The sequence below is a fragment of the Corvus hawaiiensis genome, chromosome 2 (assembly GCF_020740725.1).
Source record: "Corvus hawaiiensis isolate bCorHaw1 chromosome 2, bCorHaw1.pri.cur, whole genome shotgun sequence".
NCBI classification, from domain to species: Eukaryota; Metazoa; Chordata; class Aves; order Passeriformes; family Corvidae; genus Corvus; species Corvus hawaiiensis.
In genome coordinates, this window is record NC_063214.1 from 48,249,793 (window position 1) to 48,267,715 (window position 17,923).

General features: G+C 36.1%; 1 protein-coding gene across 4 annotated transcripts in view; it reads left to right on the plus strand.

Annotated features, from left to right (window-relative positions):
- Nucleotides 1-17,923, plus strand: part of IFT88 (intraflagellar transport 88) — a 45,645-nt gene continuing 27,722 nt past the window's right edge. For 2 of the 4 annotated variants that reach the window (XM_048294816.1, XM_048294820.1), the window contains exons 1-15: nucleotides 1-267; nucleotides 912-1,005; nucleotides 1,951-2,013; nucleotides 2,139-2,195; nucleotides 3,912-3,965; nucleotides 4,331-4,394; nucleotides 4,471-4,540; nucleotides 5,533-5,623; nucleotides 6,701-6,805; nucleotides 7,911-8,013; nucleotides 8,667-8,781; nucleotides 8,880-9,111; nucleotides 10,659-10,729; nucleotides 11,407-11,493; nucleotides 14,048-14,147. In XM_048294816.1, coding sequence (XP_048150773.1) covers nucleotides 916-1,005; nucleotides 1,951-2,013; nucleotides 2,139-2,195; nucleotides 3,912-3,965; nucleotides 4,331-4,394; nucleotides 4,471-4,540; nucleotides 5,533-5,623; nucleotides 6,701-6,805; nucleotides 7,911-8,013; nucleotides 8,667-8,781; nucleotides 8,880-9,111; nucleotides 10,659-10,729; nucleotides 11,407-11,493; nucleotides 14,048-14,147 — 1,302 coding nt within the window. In that variant the 5' untranslated portion in view covers nucleotides 1-267; nucleotides 912-915. The other 2 variants (XM_048294818.1, XM_048294819.1) reach the window with 2 other exon arrangements.

The following is a 17,923-nucleotide window of genomic DNA, read 5'->3' on the forward strand; positions in this document are numbered from 1 at the left end:
CGTGTCCCGGCAACGCCGCCGGCCCCGCAGCGCCGAGCGGGCCGTGGCTGCGGCCGGGCCGAGGGCGGCTGTCTCTCCTGTGCCCTGAGCCGCCCCCGCTCCGGGGCACATCGCTGGGTCCTCGCTGGAGGAACCCGCGCCGGGAGCGGCTCGGTCGCGGGGGCACCGCTCACGGTGGGAAGCGGCGGGGAACATCCTCCTCCTCATCCCGCTGCTGCTGCAGAGGAACCGTGCGCTTCGTCCTGGCTGAGGCTTGCTAGCTAAAGGGCATGTACTTCATGTTATCGATGAAATCAAACGTTGCCTTCTTGAGGTTTTTATGAAAACGGGTAGCAAGGCAAAGTGAGACACCTTAGTGTCTGCCCTCCGTGAGGGAAAGCCCACCAGGTGAACGCACCGTATTAGGCAGGGAAATATTGGTGCAGAAAGACTTTGGGACTCGGGCTTCTTTAATACTAGCTTTTTAAAACCATTTTAATTAAAATGGCTTCATAGCTGTAGCTATGTTGATATTAGTATGCAGGAAGGGAGGAAAGGGAAAGGAAAGGAAAATTTGAAGCGAGATGAAATATCTTTCATTAGACTTACTACTGTGGTTTGGCCTATAAAGACTAACTTTAGAATATGAGTTATCTTAAACACGAGTTAGCTAACAGTGGAAAGATACCATTCTATAAGTAGTAATGGGGTTACTTGTTATTATCATTTAGTTTTAATGATAAATACCTTCAAAACAATTTTCATAACTGGTATAAGTACAAACAAAAATATAAATCCATGAAATGGTGCCATTCTTTATAGGTGAGTCCTAGTTTTTATGGCTAATCAAACTACTACTGTTTATATTTTGCATTTTTAAATATTTATATAAAACCACTGAGATAACATTTGGCATGTTAAATGTTTCACAGAAAAATGATGCAAAATGTGCATCTGGCTCCTGAGAATAATGAAGATGATCTCTATTCTGGCTACAATGATTATAATCCCATGTTTGACACAGAGGTAAAATATTTGCTCTTTCCCATACATAGAATTTTAACTTAGAAGTATGAAAACTTATGGGTACAGTAATGTACAAGTTTACAACTGCTTTGAAGTGAAATTTACTTTATTTAGCAAGAAACATGTGAAGTTTCTCAGAGATCTTCTTGAATAGTTAATTCTTTGGTAGCTTTCTATTCCAGTGAAATACTTGTGCAGATCTCAACTAATCTAAGATGCTGTAGTGGTTAGAATTTATGAAGTATAAAATCAGAATTATATGTAGGCACATTCAATGGGGTGTTTCCCAGGTTGTGTGCAGCAGAAAGTTTTCTGACAAAAGAGGCTACTGCGTGATCAGTAGGTCATTGATTTCCTACTGTGCTGCTGCTGGAGGAGCTCACAGTAGGATGGAATCCTGCAGGTCTCTGTGCGATTGGGTAGAGCATCTGGGATTTCTTAAAGTAGCCCTGCAGACCACTTTAGGGTAACTGCTGGTGTGGTGGAGTTGGGACAACAGTGATATCATTTGGTTGAAACCCAGTAGCAAGACTTGGCATCTTTTGTGAAATCCCAGTGCCCAGTTCATGGGAGTTGCTGCAGGACCTGAGAGACATGAGCTGTTTTAATGTCTCACATTGCAGTTGTTAATGTCAAAATTCAGAAATACCATAAGTAATAAGCATTTGGATGGAAAAAAAAATCCTGTTGTATTTTATTACTTCAGCTCTGTTTCCCCTGTGTGTTTTTAGAAAATAACAAGTTTTTACATTTCCTAATCTAAAATACCAAAAAAGAGAGACAAATAATATAATTGTAAAATCTGTTGTTCAGTTATCTTCAAGTCAAGTATTTTGTGAAGAATATTTGATTGTTTACCTATCTGCTTTCAGTAGTCTGAAGGTTGTGGAACTGTGAGTTTGGGTGTTGTGGTTTTAAAAGCATTGATGTCTTTATCTTTTCTAGGATTTAGAAAATGATGTGGCTTTTCAACAGGCAGCAAGAACAAGTCATGGAAGAAGACCCCCTGTGAGAACCTTTTAAAACACTTTGCATTAATGTAGATCATATTATGTAGAAACACTAATAATTGACACATACAGTTTTTAATTTGTGGGGTTTTTTTGTTTGGTTCTTTTTTTTCTCCCACCCAGGTGACAGCCAAAATTCCTGGCACATCAAGTCCAAGACCTCTAGCAACTGGATTTGGGGCAGGTTTTTGTTCTGTTATATCCTTAATGAAAATGTCATTTACAAAAAATATATGTACCATTTAATTCCATGCACAAAGTGAACCCTTTTAAATTAAGGATTTAATTCCAGTGAGCTGCATCTATTCATTAGTTTTAATTCACAACTCTGCACTTGCTCAAGGCATGGTTACTGGTTGTTTTTCTTTTCTCCTGAACCATGCTGCAAATCTTCTGTACTGCACAAGGCATTAGAGTCCAAGGTATTAACCAGGTTCCCTTGCAGGGGGAACTGGGTTTGGGAAAGTTTTCTGGAAATTAAGGTGAAATCAAGTCTTGAAGAATACAGGCTCTGAAACCCCTCTAGTTGAATCAGAAGAACTTGGTTGTGTTTTTGGGTATACTTAGCCTATTGTAACTCTTAACAATCCAGATTAAAATGCCCCTTTATTAAAATAAATTTTTATATCTGTTAGCCTGACTCAATAAAATTTGAAAAACAAATGCTTTTGGATATAATGTTCCTTAAGTTTTATGACAAAAAAGGGACAACAAATGGCTGTAGATCTCATGCAAGTTTGCTGGCTAACAATTTCAAGAACACCTGAATTCTGTTACGTCACTGAAATACAGCCTTTACTCTGAACCTTCTGCTACCTGCTTTGGATGTATTAGAACCATGGAATGGTTTGGGTTGGAAGGGACCTGTAAAGGTCATCTAGTCCAACCTCCCTGCAATGAGCAGGGACATCTTCAACTAGATCAGGTTGCTCAGACTTTTGACACTGCTTTTTCTTGACAGTTATATTTGCAGATGTTAAGTGTAGTACAAAGCTGTAGGGGGAAAAGTTGTCTTGTTAAATGAGTGCATAAAAAAACCACTTCCTCAGGATAATAAAGACTGAGATGTTTATCTGGAATAGCAAAGCTAGAAACTTACAAAGCATTGTCCACTCTACAGCTCTTTATCTTTCACTCCACAGTTGCTTTTTCTACACGAAAATCCTTGCTAATGTATGTTCATCCTCAGCAATAAAAATGGAAAACAATCATGATGTGTGTGGATAGTGAATAATAAAACAGGCCTCTGAGTGGGCATTAGGGGAATACCTTTTCATGGCCTGGAACTCTGTATATTTGTCTGTTTGTATTGTATATTTGTAGCAAACTTAAGTACTTACTAATAAATATTTCACATTTATTTCTTTACATTTTTAACACTTACACAGAAGGACAGTATGTGACCTTCAGGAAATGGAAGAGATACCCGTTGACAGTTAAAAAGTGTATCTGTATTTATTGATAAAATAAATTTATATGAAAATATAACTTGAAAAATTAATACAGTGACAGATTTTATCAGCTCTACACAGAATTTTGCTGAAGTATTTTGTGTAAATTATTTGTTCAATTTAAAGGTAGCAATTTCAATAATTTAATAATGGAAAGTACTGCTGTCTCAGATAATTTCCTATGTATTTCTTTTTAAAAGAGCTGACAGGAATATCCAAATACATAAAAAATCTTTATTGTGAATTTGTGCTAACTGAAGTATTCAACATCTTTTAGTCTGCCAGGCACTGGAGGTATATTGCATATGAGTAAAATAAATGGGACCTTTGCTATGGACTTACGTGAGAGTTAGCTCAACTTTTAAAATTTAGTGTTGAGAAGACGTAACATAGGCTTCTTATGCTTTATGAATGACAATTTCAAACAATTTACTTATTTTTGTAGTCAAAGGCAACTTTACCTTCATCTATGGGAAGACCCATGACAGGAAATATACAGGTAAAAGTTCCAATATTTACATTTTATGTTCATTTGGAACAATGAATTTTTCTGGTAGGTGTTAGATGTAAGTATTTAGAAGTTCATTGAGTTATACAAACTACTACACTTTTAATTTGTCCTTTTTTGAATGTAGTACTGTCAGAAAGCATGAGGGTAGTGATGTGTATTTTATTTGAGCACAGAGTTGGAAGCAATAACAGTGTAGTACTTTCTAACACTTCGTGATGTGCAATGAATAATTTGTCATTAAAATAATATACATAGAATATATAAAAATTACATATAAAAAGATATAATTATGTCTGTATTGTCTAAAACATCATTTTTTGTGAGATTATCTTAATATATCTTCTTTATTTGAGGATGGGGTTTCTCGACCAATGACAGCAGTGCAAGCTGCAGGTTACACTAAGGCAGCTGTGAGAGGTATGGTTTGTAGAAATTGCCAGCTGCCACAGGGAGATGTTACTTTGTAGTTTTCAATACTCTGTTAATTTTGCAGGTTCTTCATTTGATCCTCTTGGCCAAGCGAGAGGTCCTGCTTCACCTCTGGAGAAGAAAACTTCAGACAGGTTTGTTCAGTTCTGCATGACATTCTTTCAAAGCTTTAACAGCAACAGAAAGCCAACCATGCGTAGAGTTTACAAACATCCAGGCAGTTACAAAAGCCTTGAGGGCCCAAACTCTGAACTTGGTGGAATAGTGCCACAAACATTTGTGCATGTGGTTGGCTGACTTGTCGAAGCAGTTGCATTGACTTCCAGGAATATCTGATTTCAGTGATTTCTTGTTCTGACTAGCTCAGCAGCCCAGGTGTAGCTGTTGCCACACAAATGCTGTGATACTTATGTAGAATTGTGCAGGACCATGAAAGTGTGTGTGACAGGCAAGGAACACCATGGTTCTTGCAGCTCCTTGGGAAGAACTTGGGAGAATTTGCCTGCTCTTTCTCCCTGTTCCCTCTGACCATAGCACTTGAGCTGGAACTTGCAGGCTGGTGCTTACGTTGTGGAGTTCACTCAGAAAATCGTTGAGCTTTCCAACACCAAAGTTGTGTTCCCCAAATGTAGCTATATAGGAATAGGGAATCCTACTGAAATGTTTGGTTATTTAGCAGTGGAAAAAGTCTGGAAGAACCACAATTTTTTGTTATAATCTGCATTTGCAAGCAATGCTTTCAAGTTGTCTGTGCAAATAAAGGTTCAATTAAGTGTTTTTAATGTGATATTTAATGTCACTAGTGTTTGATATGAAAGCTCATCTTGTTGTGTCATTACTTCTCTTGAACAAATTTGGTTTGTGAAATTTGCCTGTCTGTATTGTTCTTGTCAGAGGATTTATGTTTTCTTAGGTCTTTGTTTTCAAATTGAAAATGTGAATGTGGTAGCTTCTGACAATCTTCTCGAAGCATAGTTTCACACAATATTTTCTTTGATGGGAAAACCAGTTAGTTGTGACATGTGGTATGTCATTGTGTTGTTTTATTGAGAATATAATGTGTAGAAGCTTAGTGTTTGCAGTTACATTACTAGTGTTAATCCTTTTGTTGTTATTTTTATTTTAGTTCAGAAGAGAAGATGAGGCAGTTGGAAAAAAAAGTGAATGAACTGGTTGAAGAAAGCTGTGTTGCCAATAGCTGTGGAGACTTGAAATCGGTAGTTTTTCTGGCTTTCACTTCATTTCTGCCATTATGTGAAGAACAATTTGTATAGATAGATGTTTCAAACTAACTTGTGGTCAAGTGTTTCAAATTATTAAAATAATTTTAATTCTAATTTTGTTATGACTCTTCTAGTCTAGTGATACCTTGCTTTGCTGAAAAAAAGAGGTAGGAGGTGTATTTCTGGCATATATATTTGTTAAGATTTCAGAGTTACAAAAATTCCCTTCCCTCTATGTCCATTGACCTCTTCAGATGGGTCTGATGAATTAGTTGTACTGGCCCAGTTGTGGCCCAGGCTAGCTAGCATTTAACAGTTCCTAGATATGATCAAAGGTTACTATGGATAAGGAGCTATTTCCAATAGACAGTTTGAATGTATTTGTTCTGTTACAGAGGATACTAGAGCAATGTTGTGCCACTGAGTAGTGGCTAATTAACCAATCTATTTTGTTAGTTTTTCTTGAGCCTCTTTCATGTCTGGTCAAGAATGCTCTTGATGTCAAAGGGTTTTTTCTTATGTAGCTTGTATCAGACCATTGCAAGGGTCCTCTAGGATGTCCAGTAGAATATCCATTTTCCTGTGAAAGTCATCAAAGTTGCTAACTCATTATCTATAAAATAGCCAAGTTGGATTTGCCTTCTATCATACAGACTAGGAATCAAACTGTATCTTGAAGTACTTCCTTCACCACTGGCTTCCAAACAGCCACCTTGAGTAGTAACCATTACTTTCTTAATCATTGCATCCTTGTGGAGGCACACAGGACTGCTAATGGCACTTGTTAGACCCGGAGCATTACTTGTACGAAGGGCATTGACACCAATCTGCAGAAGGTTATGATTGGGTACATAATTATAAGCTAAGCAGACTTAGATAACCGTATGTCTGCTTATTGCTAATTAAAACCTTTCAGTGGGTTAGAGTGTTTTTTTCAGGCATTTGGTGCAGTCTGTGCATCTAAAGAAAATAGACATGAATATATTTTCTTCATACTTGTTTTGAATGTATCTTTGTCATCATGAGTCAGTAAGATTCAAGGCACTGTTAAATTCTAGTATTTTATTTAAGGCTCTGGAGAAAGCAAAGGAGGCTGGAAGACAGGAAAGAGAATTGTTGAGACAACGTGAACAAATTGCTCCTCCAGAAAGTATCAACTTAGACCTTACTTACACAGTAAGTGCTTAAAAAATCTTCAGTGACTGAAATGCTGTTAAAAAAAACCTCCTGAACAGAAATGCCGGTGTTTCCTGAAGTGTGTTTATGAGTCTGTGTTGTAATGCTTCTGGCAGTGTACCAGAGGAGATCCATTTGTGTCATCGAGTCCATTCCCATGCAATCTCAAGTACCAGAGAAACCATGTAGTCCACATTAAGTGGAGAAGAATTCACATGAATATCTATTTCAGATATTTACTCACATATAAAACCTGCGTATCAAAATATAGCAGATGTAGACCCTGTACTTCAGAAATAAATTGTCTCGAGAGTGTAATATGCCGAGAGGAGAAAACAGGAAAGATCAGATGCTGCCTTTAAATTGACCCATGAAGTGGCAGAGAATTTATTACATGAAATAGGATATAGTAATATTCCTGAATCTTAAAGCAGGTATCTAGATTTACATTCTGGTTTTCAAATAGTAAACTTTTTTTAAAAAAAAAAAAAAGGGTACGACATACATAAAAATACTTGAGGGGTTTTTAAATTCATACCCCAGGTAGTGCTGTAGAGACAATTATTAACAATTAATATATTGAATTAGGCAGGCCTGGTAATTTATTTTACCGTGAAGGTCAGAGTAAAGCTGTGGAAAAAATGCAGAGGAATTTTACCTGACACCAACAGCACTTCTGTTGTGAAACAGCAGTTTGGAAAAATTCTCACTTTATAAACTGAGTGACCACAGGCATTAGGACAATTTTCCACATGTTGGGAGTCATAAATTACACACAGTTTCTGAGAATTATCTTGTATGAATATTTTTAATAACCTTGCATTATAGCATTGTTTACTTAGGTCTAAGGCCCATGTAGCATGACTTTGAATGCTAGTAATTTATGTACAAAATAAAAGAATTACCTAGAATAAGTAGCTTTTAAACTTGTTTCCTCTATAATGTTTCTTTGTTCATGCAAATTGATAAAGATGGGATGCTTACAAGTGCTAAAGACAATAGTTCCAAGGTAAAATTAATTTGAAATTATCTACTATGAATTCAAGTTTATTACTGTTGAGAGGACAATATATTTTCTTGTACCTATAATTCCAATTTTTTATAGGTTCTTCTCAATCTGGCCAGTCAGTATGTTGCTAATGAAATGTATGCTGAAGCGCTGACTACTTACCAAGTTATAGTGAAGAACAAGATGTTCAGCAGTGGAGGTAGGTTATACTCCAAAGTGGATTAAAATTGGTAGTCAGGCATTCAAAATGAGGACTACATCTGCATGGTGTTGGTACACAGAGAACTCAGCCCTCATGTCTGCCAGTCAGAGTGGGTGACAGATACTCAGAGTCTCTGACTTGGAGAGCCAAACCACATTGTTATACTGGCTCATGAAGTCTTTTTTTCCCATAGACTAAGTTGAACATAAAGACAAATACATAATTTTCTCATACCACACACACCATGTGGTCTTCTCTAGTACTAATTTTTTCTCTTTTGACTTGATCTTTCTCTCCTGAAAGCTTCTTTTAGTATTTTGCATATCTTTGAGACTCCTATGGTGTATTTTCTCAGAGATGCTTATTTGCAGCTGTCTTCCTGGAGAGCACTGCACATAATCTCTATTTCATCCCTCAATTCACAATCAACATCAGAATACATCTTACATGATAGTTCTAGTCTAGGTTTCATCACTACTTCATCTTCTCTCTCATCTTCTCTTGAGTTAAATTCACAGAAGGCAGTTCTGTGCAGTATTGCTTTAAAGGGACACTGCTATCCTATAATGAATATAAATTTATTAAGTTGTTCTACTCTGTCACTTTGAAACAATTTTAAAATGTTTTAACTCACTGACTCCTTTTGATAGGTATACTGAAGGTAAATATGGGAAATATATATTTAAAACAACGGAACTACTCCAAAGCTATCAAATTCTACCGTATGGCTCTAGACCAAATTACTAGTTCCCACAAACAGATGAGGTGAGTTTCTTCTAGGAGGCATGGTTATGAAATACAAGTTTTACATACAATATGATTTATTAGTTAAAAATATAATCTAAACCTGATTTCTTACTTAGGATAAAAATCATGGAAAATATTGGAGTTGCATTTATTAAAACTGGCCAATACTTTGATGCCATTTCTTCATTTGAAGAAATAATGAGCATATCTCCAAACCTGAAGGCAGGCTTCAACCTGATCCTATGTTATTTTGCTATTGGAAATGGTGAGCAAATGAAGAAAGCCTTCAAAAACCTGATCGAAGTTCCCTTGGAAGTGGATTATGAAGACAAATACATTTTATTAAATGTAAGTTTGAAATAAATAAACTGTGTCTTTATATAGTAAGTCAGGAGAAAGAGGAAGAGATACTGAATGCTTGGACTGTACTGAATATGGAAATTGATGTGTATTTAAGTATCTAAAAGAACTTTTTTACCAGCATGAATTTAGTGTGGCAGTACTGCTCAGATGAAAAAATGAGAGAACATTTAAATAATGAGAGAACATTAAATCTTTTTTTTCCTCAAAGGATATGATGTACATAAAACCCACACCACATAATTGTTTTCATAATAATTATGTTGAAATTCATTTGGGCTTACTTACATAGCTCACTTATTGCTTTACCATCTTCATTTATATAAAATTTTAATAAAATATTTTTAAGGTAAAATAAAGGGAGCAAAACAATGAGTGGGTTAATGCAAGTTTCCTCAAGTGAGTGCTAATAAAACTTGTAATACTGTAGTGTTATTTTACAGAAGAAAATTGTAGTGACATTTACAGATGCTTGTTTTAGTTTATTAAGACTTTGTTGGAAACTGGACTTCCTTTGACTTTCTGGGATGCTAAAGAGAGGGAAAAACAGTTAATAGGTTTAGTGTCCCTCTTAAAAGAATCCTCTATAGAAAGATCAAGCCTTTTATTTTCTCCTAGCAATCTTTTTTTTGGTGATGCAAATCTTTCTTTTTCAGTCCTAAACATCAAATATATAACTAATCTTCAAACTGTTTGCAGCTTAAGAGTAGCTGTTGTTTCCTATTGTCATAGCATAAGGAAATAAAATTTAATGTATGAAGCATATAGATATATTTATTGATATATATGTACATATTTTAATACATTTAATATAATTTCTTAAATTAGAAATTATGTAAGAGTAAAGATCATTAATCCCTTGAATTAATTGAGGACTATGTAAGATCATTCATTGAAAGAAAGCCTTGAGACTGCAGATGTTATTTCTAAGGGTAGGCAAGCTATAGTTTTAACAGGCATTCCAAGTTCTCTACTTTTTTATGAAGATGTCAGAGAGAAGATCACAGTTTCCTTCTGGTCCTTATTTTGTATAAATCTATGACCTATCCTCAATAAATGAGGAAAAGTGGTGGCTACCTAGCATACCCTGCATAACTTAGAGCTAACAGAGATGTGTGGAAAAAACCATAAGATGATCATGCAAGTTATTTTAAGGAGGAGGTAGCACAAGTCCTCATCTGCTGAATATCACAAGAGTTCGGCAAATGTATATTTTTAAGCTTGAGAATATTCCCACTGTGATCTGAAGCCTTCCTGGTGTGATAGACGACATGAACTATGTCTGTTAACCTTAATGTGAGCTGTGACAACATACATGAGCAGAAAAACAGGATTGAAGTAGTTGTAATGCCAAATTTCAGAGTGTACGGTTAGAAAACTGCTTTAAACTGAAGCTAGCGTTTTCAAACGTGGAAAGTAAGTGACATTATAAACTATGTATTTGGCATCAGTTTATGTTTGCAGTCATATTGTCTGTAAAATAATTAAGATATTTGTATACTGGCATAATTTGCAGTTGTTTTGTCTCCCTCCAGGATGATCTACATACGAATCTACTGATTGAAGCCATTAAAAATGACAGTTTAAGTCAAATAATACGTGAGCGGTAATGATGGACTCTATTCTTTCTTGGCTGTGGTGCCTTGAATTTTAGTTTCTGATGATTATCAGTCTTGTCACCTGTCCACAGCTCTTGTTACAAAACTGTCCTCCCAATTCTTAGGAACGGACATGCTCAGAAGAACCAGTTGGATCACTCAGTTTAGTGTATTGCCCTAAAGTAGAGTATCTGCCCCAAATGTTACAGGTTACACTGCTTAAAACTTGCAGTGTTTGAGTTTTTTTAAAAAATACAGCTCGTGTGCAGGGAAAGGAAAACAGAAAAAACTAAGACCTTAATCAAGATACGGGGGAGTAGTGTTAACAGGGAACTGGTTACATTGACTTCTGAGATTTGTCCTGAGTGGAGGAGGAAGCAAGAACATGTTTTGTTTTGGGTTTTTTTCTATATGTTTTTGAAATGGTGATGTAGAATCGTATGCAAATATAGAATGGTTTGGGTTGGAAGGGACTTTAAAGATCATCTGGTTCTAGCACCCCTGTCATGGGCGGGGACATCTCCCACTAGACCAGGTTGCTCAGGCCTCCAACCTGGCCTTGAAGACCTCCAGGGATGGGGAATCCGTAACTTCTGTGGCCAGTCTGTTCCATTGGCTCACCACCCACACAGTGAAGAATTTCTTTCATGTTTTTGTATTGTGGTCTTGGGTTTTTTTTCTTTAGGAAATTGTTGGCAGAGGAATACATCATGACAGCTGCTAAACTCATTGCACCGGCAATCGAGACATCTTTTGCAGTAGGCTATGACTGGTAAGAGTAAAGTGAGGCTTCTTTTTGTCTAAACTATGTCAGTCTCTTGTTCTGGTTATGAAACCAGTTCATCCACAGAAGCAACCTGGGAAACACTATTCTCTGTGCATCTCAGACACAGCATCCAGGCTATTTTCAGTCTGCCCCCCAAACAAAACAAAGCATTAGAGTGTACTCTGTAATTTATCATCAAAAGTCAACTCTTAATTATACATTTTGCAGTGTTCTGAATTCACACAAAAAGAGCTTCTAAAAGTTCAAATTAATTTGAAGATTCAACTTCAAAATTGAAAAGCTTTTAAAAGTCTCAGTAGAGAAATGCTATACTGAAGGCAGTGATTGCTAGTATTTACTGTAAGGTTGAAGATATCATAATGAAGACTTGGGGTGCTTAAGAAGTTTTGATCACTCCATAGAGTCATTATATAAAACACTGGAATCTAAATTTTAAGAAAGGTTTCTTTGAATTTCGTTTATAAACTTAATGTTTATATTTATAAACTTAATCTACCATTAAAATATTTACACAAGTGTACACAGTGATAGGCTGCTGTCACGGTTCATCATTTGGACTTTATTTTTCAATTTACGGCTTAGCTTTTGTTTTCTGTGATATTTTCTACAGCAGAATACCCTTCTCTTTAAAACAAATTCTGTTAGACACACTTCTTATAATGACAGTATAAAAATTAATAGTATAACTTTTCCAAAATTTATTTTTAGCTTTCTGTTACAAGGGCTTACTTTGATATTGTTTGTATTTTGATAGCACTGGAAAATAACATGTATGCAAATGAATTTTGTGTATTGCAGGCGCGATATTACTAACATATGTGTTAGTGTTTGGGTAGTGAAGAATGTTTGGTGGGAAAAGAGTCCTGTCTTTTACCTGGGGTTTATGGCCTGTTAGGATTATTCTCAAATTTTGCAGGTCCTATAATTATAATTCACTAAGAAAGCTGTCTATACTAATATGAAATAATCTCTTAGATGGACATGTATTGTCTGCTAAAGTCCACAAGGTGGTGTTTGATGGTTTAATAATCATTCTAATCTTATAATTTCCCTACTTCTGCCATTCTTAAACAGTATGTCTTGTGAAAAATTCGGTTGTTGTTTTCTAATTTGTTAGCATGAGCAAGTCAGATTTGTTTGCTGTGTGTCTTGGTTTTTGTTCAGAAAAACTGGAAAAGGTTGTCAGATACTCAGTTTCCTTAATGCTACCCACAGAAGACTTGTCATGGAGTAACACACTCTCAAATCTGTTCTGGCTAATTGAACAACTTCTGCTGAGATGTGTGGGATTGTTTTCTGTGTATCAGAACAGATTTAGTCTTTGTTATTTTACGCTGAGGTATTCAAGCCCAGTGAAGAAGTTTAACCAGCAGCTTGAGCTTAGTTTTTCTAATTATAAACTTTATTATGGGTCCTCTGAGTATTAAATGTACTTTTAATCAAATTCATTTTATTTAGAGAAATAAAGTGGGGACAATAGTCTTCAGAGTTCATAACTTCTTACTTAAAATGTGACATAATATTGGGACTATTCTGTCATATTTCATAAAGAGCAGTTGGATAGCTAGATCTCATTGCATTTTATGGTTAAAAGATGTTAAAAGTAACAGTTGAAAATGCTTTTTGATGTTGCAAAGACATCTGTAATAAAAGAAGAAATTACCAATTTTTATTACAACTTTTCCTCTAATGTAAAAGACATTTGTCTAAAGACTGTCCACATGCCAAACCAATTATAGCTGCAGGCAGTTTGTTGAATTGAACTTCTGTTGGCAAAACAGCCAACAATTAGAAGGAAAGAAGGTGGCTTTCCACCAGTTAAAAAAATAGTGAAAGGGGGTTAAGGAAGCATCCCACAAGTTGTTCCTTTACTGTGCCCGTTTTCCAAGTGAGAGAACAGGATATGCATACAATAAATAAAGGTCTTACTTCAAATGATCAGGCAGCTTAAAGTAGATCACATCAAACCCTGGAAGACGGTGGCTGTGAAGGAACATCCGAACTGTCTGCTGCCTTCTGTTCTGCACTTTTTTTGTAGAAGACCCTAAGCCACAAATGACTGGAGGATGGCCAGAAAGAGACTTACTGATGTCTTTACTTATGACTTTATTATTATGATGTAGCTCAGGGACACTATCTGTAGTCTCTGGCTTTGTTCACTAATCTTTTTTATAGGTTTGGTGATATGCATCAGGAGATGAAATTTGAAAAATTACCTTACAGAATGTAGCCAAAGAAAATGGCTTGAAAAATTATTTTAGTCAGTTTTTGACATCAAGTATTGCTCAGTGGTGGAAAGTAAAGTGATATTTAGGCATCTGACTTAAAAAAAAGAGAGCAGAGATACTATAATTAGGGTAGGTTATGGGACTGAAGTATTCTTACAAGTATTTTTAATCAGAGTGCTCTTCGCCACGGTGAAGAAAGATTAGCTAAGAAGATTCAGTTCAGAAAGCAAATTAGCTGAAAGAAATATGTAACTTGTAGGCATTTGCACAGATGCATTTTGTTTATCTTCATGGCTTGCTTTCTGTTGCAGGTGTGTTGACGTGGTGAAAGCTTCCCACTATGTGGAGTTAGCCAATGATCTAGAAATTAATAAAGCCACTACTTACTTGAGGCAACATAATTTTAACCAGGTATAGTAACTCTTCACATTATTACTTTTCAATACTTTATTTGCAATGATACCTTTGTTAGCCAGAGCATATTTTTTGGCAAGGGAAAGCATGATTTATGCAAACAATAATTATTTTGGTGCTGATCGGTAAAGTAACTTCGTAAAAACACTGGCAAGAGACAAGTTTTATCTAAATGAGATTTCTGCCATGGAAGTTAGAGGGAATGCAGTGCATTTGAAAAATCAAAACACCTAAATTTAGTTGTCTTCACTTGGTGTCCAAGCTGTCATTGCAGTCAATGGAACTGAGGTCGGTACAGTCCATAGGGCCTAGAAAGCCTGTTGCTAATCAGCATGGGGGTGTTACAATTTATATGAGCTGACTCTTTCTCTCAATTAGGCTGACTATAGTACCAGAATATATGCAGCTGCACCTGCTGTGTATAGTTACTGTTTATGCTCTGGTATTCTTGCTGTTCCCCATGTTCCGCAGCATTCCCTAAAATACTGTAAATTTTCCTTATACTTAGTTGGCTCTTCTGTTGTTCCGTTGAATACAAGGCTTGGTTTGAAATGTCAGTAGTTAGAAAACAGCTTCATCTGAACAAAAGCAAACTCAGATATCTGAAGGATTTGACTGGTTTTCTTCTAACGTGCACTGGCCAGTACATTCAGTGATAGGAATGCTTGATAAGTAAGAATGGATATAGCAATCCCCAGCTGTGCACGAGTGGCAAGAATTATGAGAGACCATATACAAAAGCAAAATTAGAGCTGAAGCTGTGAATACCTGTCATCTTCTAAGGTCATTCACCTACCCACAGCTTAGAGGGATGCGGGCCACATACTTGACTTCAGCCTGCTTTTACTTCTCATATTTAAGCTTTTCTGGTTTTCTGAGCAGCTCTTTCTCCTCCTGTCTGTCTTGTCCTCTTCTCCTTCCCTGTAGATACAGCAAGAGAGTTATCCTGTATTATACTGCACATCTGACTGCCCCAGCTGGCAACTAAGCACCACACAGTCTCTCACTCACTCCTTGCCCTGCTGGGATCGGGGAATCAGAAGAGTAAAAGGGAGAAAACTCATGGGCTAAGATAAAGGCAGTTTAATAGGTAAAAAAAAAGAGCTGTGCGTGCAAGCAAAGCAAACCAAGGAATTCATTCACCACTCCCCATGGGCAGGCAGGTGTTCAGCCATCCCCAGGAGAGCAGGGACCTACCATGTCTAATGGTGACTTGGAGAGACAAACACCATCACTCCGAACGTCCCCTCTTCCTCCTTCTTCCTCCAGTTTTGTATGCTAAGCATGGCACTTTATGGTCTGGGACATCCCTTTGGTCAGCTGGGGTCAGCTGTCATGGCTGTGTCCTGTCCCAATTCCTTGTGCACCCTCAGTCTACTCAGTCGTGGGGTGGGGTGAGAGGCAGGAAAGGCCTTGGCTTTACTGTGAGCCCTGCATAACTAAAACTGTGTTATCAACAGTTTCCAGCACAAACCCAAAACAGAGCCCCATACAAGTTTTTATGGAAAGAATTAGCTATCCCAGCCAAAACCAGCACATTGAAACCTTTTCTGAGATCAGGAAGCAAATTGAGAGTTTGCAAAGTTTTGAGCAAATCTGGTAGCTTTACTGATGATTTGAAGCATTTGAAGGGCGAGAATGTTACAGGTAGGTAAAAAGTCTTATGATCTCAAGAATTTATTGTTTCAATGGTAATTTTTTGTGATATCCAGTTAGTGTTCAGTATAGATTAAAAAAACTAAAATCAGTTCTCGGAGGTAAAATGAGATACAGAGATTGTTGGTGATGTTTTATGGAGTACTGCAATGGAGGGAGAGGGAAGTGTGTTGGAAGTTAGGAGTAAGGGGAGAAGAACCAGTTTTTACTTGGATTATGTGATAGAAGACCTTTAACCTGCACTGGAACTACTTAGTAGAGTGGGACTGCAGAATGGTGATTACAGACCATCTTTATATTTGTTTTGTTCTAATAAAACTGCAGCTGACATTTGCATTCATCTTGTCTGTTGTTCATATACTTCCTAACTCACCACCTGCTCAACACACCTTTGGCTGAAGAACAAGAATGGAAATTTTTTTAAATACTCAGTTCCAAGGCTGAAGTTCTATTAATTTTTTTTTTAAAATGTTTGTTTAAAAAAAAAACAAAAAACAGAAAAACCAAAAGAAAACAAACTAGAATCAGCTTCTGTTACTATAATGGTCTTAAGTACGGCTTCATCATAATGAATATGTTATTTTAAAACAATCCTTGCACATAAAATATAAAACTAAAGGGGAAAATTACCATGTTACATTTGTGTGTTACATATTTTAAATTTTTTAAAGAAAAACTTTGACAATTAATTTAAAAACAGAGTTCTGCAGGCTAACCATGCATCTCCTTCACATCTCTGGCAGACCCTGCTAGAGTCATGCAAGTTTGAAGTTTAACTTCTGTAAGCAAATAATTGAGATACACAGGAAGCAAGTCACAAAGAATAGTTTGGATAGTTTGTGTTTTGATTGTTGAACCTAAGTAATTGTTATTGTTGGCATTAGAAAGTTAGAAGTTCTTTAGAAATCTTTAAATGCAACTTAAGATGCAGTGCTACTTTACAAGGACAAAAGGAATATTGCCTATGGATTTTCAGCCTAGGGCTTGTAGTTGCTGAAATAGTGCAATAACTTGCAACATAATTTACCAGTAAATGAATTTAGTTCAGTCATGTGAACTTTCATTATACATGAAAAGGGCATTTCTGTCCAATCTTTATCATCAAAGGTGCCATTTAGCAGTAAAAGCAAAGGTAAATAAATCAGATACAATAGGAAATGGCTTTTCAGAAAGTAACTTTGAACTGTAAAGCTCTAAATTCACTAGAAGTTAATTCCATGAAGAAGCAAATCTTTGCATAAGAGTAGAGTACCTCAGATACAGTAGGGTTACATCTGGAAATGTTTGGGATCATTCCCTTTTTGGAGAAAGTCACAAATATATATATATATATATAAAAATAAAATTATTATAGTTACAATTCTTACATTTCTGAGACCACAAAATCTAGAGCATAACTTTTGAAATGCTTTTCTTGATTTGAAATTGGTGTGTTTTTAAGGAATTTTCTATTACTAGGAGAATACTAGGATCATTAGTAGTTCATAGTTCTTGGGTGGAATGTAGTTGACTAAATCAATGAACTACATTTAGCTGTATGTATTTTGTCATTTTACACATCATTAATACAGTTTTGTTTTTTTGCGTAGAGTAACTGAAAACTCTGTATGACAGTCAGTTAAAACTTCTCTTTATGTTTGTTTTGGTGTTTGGCATACAGTATCATGCATTTGCTTTGTTATGTAAACAGCAGCTTAAAGATTTCATGTAAAGGAGGAAGGAAACTTTCAAATTGCTAATGTTGATGGCTAAATTGTGGTTGCCACATCTGTGTTGTAATAGATGGTGGAACTGCGCTCACTGTGATATTCTAACAATTTGTGTTCATATAAATATTTAGCATAAGGAAGACAGATTTCTTTAATAATTTAGTCTGCAGTTACAAATGTTTTCCCACAGTCAATGAAAAGAAAAAGCTGCCTTTTATTTCAGAGGTTTTTTTTGTGGTTTATTTGCTGTAAATATGGTCATTTTTTGTCTATAAACATCTTTATTTTGAAATTTATAAAATTTAGTTTTCATATTAAAGTTTTTAAGAAAATTCTGCTAGCGTCAAGCTTCACATTTGAGTACTTCCTAAACTTAGACAATTGTCGTCATCTTAGTTCACAAAACAA